Source organism: Rattus norvegicus, chromosome 5 (genome assembly GCF_021556685.1).
Source record: "Rattus norvegicus strain SHRSP/BbbUtx chromosome 5, alternate assembly SHRSP_T2T, whole genome shotgun sequence".
NCBI classification, from domain to species: Eukaryota; Metazoa; Chordata; class Mammalia; order Rodentia; family Muridae; genus Rattus; species Rattus norvegicus.
Window position 1 is genome coordinate 13,532,436 of NC_141538.1, and position 6,000 is coordinate 13,538,435.

General features: G+C 45.5%; 1 protein-coding gene across 1 annotated transcript in view; it reads right to left on the reverse strand.

Moving 5' to 3' along the window:
• Window positions 1-2,614, reverse strand: part of Prex2 (phosphatidylinositol-3,4,5-trisphosphate-dependent Rac exchange factor 2) — a 319,598-nt gene extending 316,984 nt beyond the window's left edge. Inside the window, 1 exon segment of the mRNA NM_001393795.1 lies at window positions 2,042-2,614. Within this exon segment, the coding sequence (NP_001380724.1) occupies window positions 2,042-2,158 (117 nt within the window). The 5' untranslated portion in view covers window positions 2,159-2,614.
• Between the last annotated feature and the right edge of the window lie 3,386 nt (window positions 2,615-6,000).

The window sequence follows — 6,000 nt, forward strand, 5'->3', positions numbered from 1 at the left end:
CAGAACGGCAGAAAAAGGCTATTTCTCAAAAAAAGGAAGGGAGGGAGGGAGGGAGGGAGGGAGGGAGGGAGGGAGGGAGGGAAGAAGAAAGAGGGGGAAGAAGGGAGGGAGGAAGGGAGGGGGAGGAAGGGAGGGAGGGAGGGAGGAAAGAAGAGAGGGAAGAAGGGAGGGAGGAAGAAGGGAGGAGGGAGGGAGAGGGGGAGAGGAAAGAAGGAAGAGAGGGAGGGAGGGAAGGAGGGAGGGAGAAAGGGATGAAGAAAGAGAGGGAGGGGGAGGGAGGGACAGAAAAGAAAGACATTGAGCCACTAAGTGCATTTGCATATGTTTTTATGAAAATCACAGAATGGACAGAAGCAAAGTTCGTAATTTCTCAATAATGAGCAAAATACTATTTCTAAAAAGAAAATGCAACTGCTTTCGTCCATCTATTATCTCTTACTTCACTATTGCAGCAATGAGATTTTAAATCTAACAATCAGGTGTTCAGAGAAAAGGGAAAACAAACACTTTATTTGTATTTAGGGCTTTGTTTGTTTGTTTGTTTCGTGACAGGTTTTCTCCATGTAACCCTGGCTGTCCTGGAACTCGCTTTGTACACCAGGCTGGCCTCAAACTCAGATTTCTGCCTGTCTCTCCTAGGACGGAAGGTCTGTGCCAGAACACTGACATCTTAAAGATCAACAAGTTGGGTTTTGAGAGCGCCTGTGTCTGCAACTTAGCTTTGGCAGTGCCGGTTTTCATCTGTTTTCAGAAAGGTTCTCTCTCAGAATGACTCAGACCCTTCAAATCCAAAGACTTAGCTCCCAACAAAGTTTCATAAAAGTCAAATTCTAAGCCATTAAACATTTTATCTCCTTAAAAACATGCCCTTGTCAATAACTGCTACGTGACCATCTTATCGCTGTATCAGGGTATTCTCCCAAAGCATGGACCTTCTCAGAGAACGTGGCCCCCAGGCTTGTGTAAACTGAATTTGAGAAGTCAATTTGTGCGTTAAGCATCTCCTGAGATGTTCTTCCTGACACAGCCAAGTGACTGTCTACAGGGTGGCTGCTAGTGCATGGTTTACAGACTGAAGGAAACTCAGGAGGAAGTTGGGTGTTTGAAACATTTCCCTTAGAATCTGGAGTTGGGGGCAGTATAGAACATAGTGATGAAGGATCTCGGTGGGGTTTAACTCCTTCCCTGAAGGATGCTCTCACATATGAGGAGGGACAGGAACCGACTGTAAATTCTTTGTATTTTTCACAGCGAGGAAAATTCCATCTTTAGGTGATTCCTCGGGAGTTCTTTTCCCCAGAGTTTCTCCTCTCCTGCTTTTAAACTGAAGAAATGCTTTGGGGGCAAAAGTCCACTGAGTCATGCTAGAACCTAGAAACAGCTCCTACCCAGTCTACTAAATCTTGAAGCTGTCGGACGCAAGGCCAGTTTTGTGACACTGCTCTCAAGTGGTTAGCCTGCACAGGAGAGCAGGACCCAAGTGGAGGGCGATTTAAATCAGGAGAAAGAAGATGTAGAGCTGGGAGGGAGGCGCACACATGTGGCTTTAATATGCAACAGCTGCCAGGCATGGTGACCCCGCTGCTCTTTCTCCTCTCCCCTCCTCAGAACCCACCATTACAATGGTTATACCTAAAGGGACTTAACTGCTGTTGATCTAATAACCGACTCCCGCTGCACCACATTCGAGGACTTTTTAAACATTGCATGTACCTGAAGGTAGCAAATAGAGGCACAAAATCAAAGCTTTTAAACAAAATATGAGCCAGCCGAGAGAAAGGGAATAAGGAAAATGACACAATGAAATTTGCCCTGGGAGATGGATAAAGAAAATTAAGCGCAGATGGGACAGACAGAATGGCCGGAGGTTAACTTCTCCCACGCGAGTTCTTCAAGGCCCTGGCCACTCTCGCCCGTTCAGCCACAAGCCCGACACCCTGGTCTCCGCGGTTCCCGCGGTCCCCGCGTCACCCTTATGGATGCCCGGTGCTGGCGCAGACAATGCCGGGACCTGGTACCCTGCACTGGACCGGACACTCACCGACACCAGGAACTCCAGCGTGCCCACGTAGTCGCGCTCGGTCTTCTGTAGCTCGCTGAGCACGCACACGCGCAGGCGAAGCTGCTTGTCCGCGTCCCTGGCGCTCTCGTCGCTCATGGTGGCCGGCGGGGCGCGGGGCTAAGGGCAAGTGCGCTGCCCCGCGCCTGCTGCCACCACTGCCGCCCGCAAAGTTGCCGCCTTTGCGGAGTCCGAGCCGGAACACGCAGCTTCACATGCTGACCCGAGGCTGGGTCGTGGGCAGAGGACTGTGCTCCGGCTGTGGCGCGCGCGCGGGACGCGCGGGACTCAGAGCAGGACAGTCCCCAGAGAGCGGGAGCCCGGCCCGGCCCTCTGCTCCGGCCTCACGCGGCCCCAGCCTGAGGGGAGGCGGCTCCAGCCACAGCGGTGACTTGGACATCAATCAAATGCTTTCAATCCATGTGACTCCGACCCTTTACCCTTAGCCAAATCTCAGGAAAAAGGAAACACAACCCTGGGGAAGTGTATCGTGCCAGCTAACTAAACACACACACACACACACACACACACACACACACACACACACACTCACTCACAGGATGGAACTAATCCGAGGTTCCCAAACCTACAAGGACACTTGTGAGGGCTGCTCTTGGGAATCCCGCCCATTGTTTAGCTTTAATGTGTTTTGCACCAAGTCTGAAAGCAAAGAAACAAGTCCCCGCGGTTACATAACTGCTTGGGAACAAAAACAACCACAGCATTGACCCTCCCGCGTTTGACAAGGAACACATTGATTTTGAGTTTTCATCTAGTACAAAACAGGTTTGGTTTCAAAAAAAAGAAAGAAAAGAAAAGAAAAAGCAAACAATGATATTTCCCAGGGCAGACAACCTTCTGTCAAAGCTTGAAATGTCAATTAATGTGATAAATGAGGACATTAGAGAAAACTAGCAGACCTGACCTATGCACTGATTTACAGAGAATAAGCACCATCCTAGCTGAGTCCTTTTTGAACACAGTGTGTCTCTGCAGCTTTTTGCAGTCTCACTATAGAATTTCAATGTCAGTATAAATTCAAGGATATTTGTTCTCAGCTGTTTCCAAGAACTGGGATTTTTAAAAGATACAAATGTTGAATGACGATGCATAGTAGGTGATTGACAGGTGATAGCTGAAAGACTGGAGGATGATAGCTTATTGACAGGTGACACACAGAAGCTAGATAATAGACAATCAATCATAACCTTCAGTTTTGAAAGTGGAAAGACCAAAGCATTTGATATTAATGTTTGTTCATTGAAGCCTCACTTGGGAACAGAACCAAGACCTATAAATCTGACCAACCAAGTGGTCCCCTTGCGTTGCTACCTAGATATTATCCACACGTACTTTCAGAGCCTTTGCTTTCTACCCAAACATAGTTACATGGTGTACAGCTAAGAACATTTAAATAAGTGGAATGAACACTCGTGAGGCCAGGAAGAGGCAGCCAAACTTGTTCCAAGACTTGGCAGCCTGAGATAAAATAAAGATGTTTTCCTGAGTATTTACACTAAAATAATCTCCAGTTTCCCATAAGTCTTTTCAAAATATGATTGTGACCTCCATGAAACAAGGAGGAATCACACCTTCTTCTCATATTAACAATTCAATATTTGAATAGTACGAATGATGTTGGTGGAAAAGATGGCTTTTCTGTTTCTCTAGCATCTGGCTATTTAGAGGCAGCCAGAAGCAGAGGGCAAATAGTGTGGACAGCTTCAGACTGTCACAGAAGAACAAAGGACAAGGCACACAAAAGACAGACCTCACAGAACCTGGCAAACAATAAACAAAAGAAACGGGAAGGCACAGGAAATACAGCACTGAGCAGCTAGCGGGAAGTTCAAACAGGACCCAGTCTCTCTGTGATCTGCAGGTAGTAGTGAATGAATGCATTACTTACTCCCAAGAGAAAAGCAATGAAGTAAACAAGACAGACTTCCATCTGGTGCTCTGGATGGAATAGAAAGTTTTCTCTGGCCATTTGTTCCCAACTAAAAAGTCACATTTCTTTCTATCAAGACATCTTGTCTGTGTATAGACCCCAAGAGCGAGCATCTTGCACTCAGAGTAAGTTACTTGAATATGAGTCATTACGGAGGCTTTGCCCATCCAGAATCTTTGCCTGTGTTCTGCAAGCATGCCTGGAAGACCATTAAGAAAACCATTCAGTGCTAGGGTCTGAGGATCATAAAGACGATGGGTGCTAGGAAAATACACCAGAGCATGAGTCATAGACCACTACAGTGTAGTGACTGGAGGCCTTATCCCTTCGCCTACCCTTCATGATTTTTTTTATTTAATTATCTCAAACATTACACCCTATATTCTTTCAACAGGGTCCTCAGATTCTTGGCCTCACCCACATTTGAAATCCACCTTCTAAAGACTTAAGAGTTGAGTTAGAGAGGGCCAGGCACTTAAATAACTCCATTAAAAAGCTCGTTTCACTACTTGCTTTGGGGAGGAAAAGCAAATGCAAATGTAAACTAGCAGAGAGATACTCATTTTAATTGTGTGGCATTTTTTTTATTTCTCTCAGGAGAGCCCTGAAAAAATTATCATGCTGTCTATGGTTTCTGCCCTCTTTTCTCCCCCTCCATGTATGCCTCAGTATCATTTGTAATTAATGAACAACTCCAGGACACCTTGTAGTTCACTCTGCCAAATCCTCTCTAAGACAGGACTCTCACAGAGACCTCTGCAGCCCTGGCTGGAGTCCTTAGCTCCTCATCAAAGACTTAGAGCATAAGAAAACAAGGCTAGAGTATCTGGAAACTTTCACTTTGATGGTAAATAAGGTCTTTCACAGGCTCTGAATGTGTTGTGTCCCTTCCCACTTCCTCTATTGAAACCTCAGGCTGTGCCTGCCAGGAAAAGGCAGGCAACAAGCAAGATGATGGACAAGAGCCAGAGGGTTTTTTTTCCTTGAAATACTAATGAGGTTAAAGCCTCCAATAAAAAAGGGATGGGGGGAAGAGGAGATAGAAATGGCTGAGTTCTGGACTAGCTCAGCCATTAAATTTATTTCATATGCGTGAACTTGGTGCAGTTAGAATCGATTATAAGGTTCAAAGGGCCCAAGGGCAGAGCACAGTGGACTTCTTTTGGTCCAGTCCAGAGAAGGACCACTGTGGCCTGAAAGGCTGAATAGTGCAAGGCTGCCTCTTAGCAGGAAGAAAGCTCTCCACATGCCTTTCAGAGACAAATCACATTTGTCTCTTGGACATTTCAGTGACACTATTGGTTCAGGAAAAGTCACAGATCAAGTCTGATTCCAGTTCAGTAAAAAGGTTGACAAGCTTTAAAAACAAAAGACAGGATTGCTTTATTGTATGACCATGTCATTTAATAGAAACTGGTCTTTGTTACCTCCTTAAAGGATGTGATATCTAGAAGATGGCAGCATGCCATCTCGACAGACAAAAACTAGGTAGAATAATGGAGCTATACTGATAGACACAGAACAGACTCCAGCAAGAGGTGACTTCTAAGACTGTTTCTAAGTGGAGGTTTCAGTTCATGCTTAATTTCCCAGTTGCTTGCACTTGAGTGTGTTTACAATTTAATCAGATCGAGTGCTGCAAGTTCTGGAGGAAGTCATTAGTTCTTCCATCTCACTCTTAGAGGTGAATAGCTTAAGTGGCAAGCTGCAGTACTCATAAGTCACACTTTAATTACTGATGTGATGTCATGGGACATAAAAACAAACCAAAAGTTTGAATAGTGTCACTTCGGTGAGAGGCTAGAGTTCTCTCCAGATGAACTTGATTAAGAACAAGGTACCCTGATAGCTCTGATCTAATGATGTCATGAGAAATCATGTTCTCATTATAAAAACTTAACTTATCAACATCCCAGTATGAAAGTTGCCTTGATCATGGTGTCTCTTCACAGGAAAGAGACTGTTTCTGTGGCCATGTCATTGTCCCAGC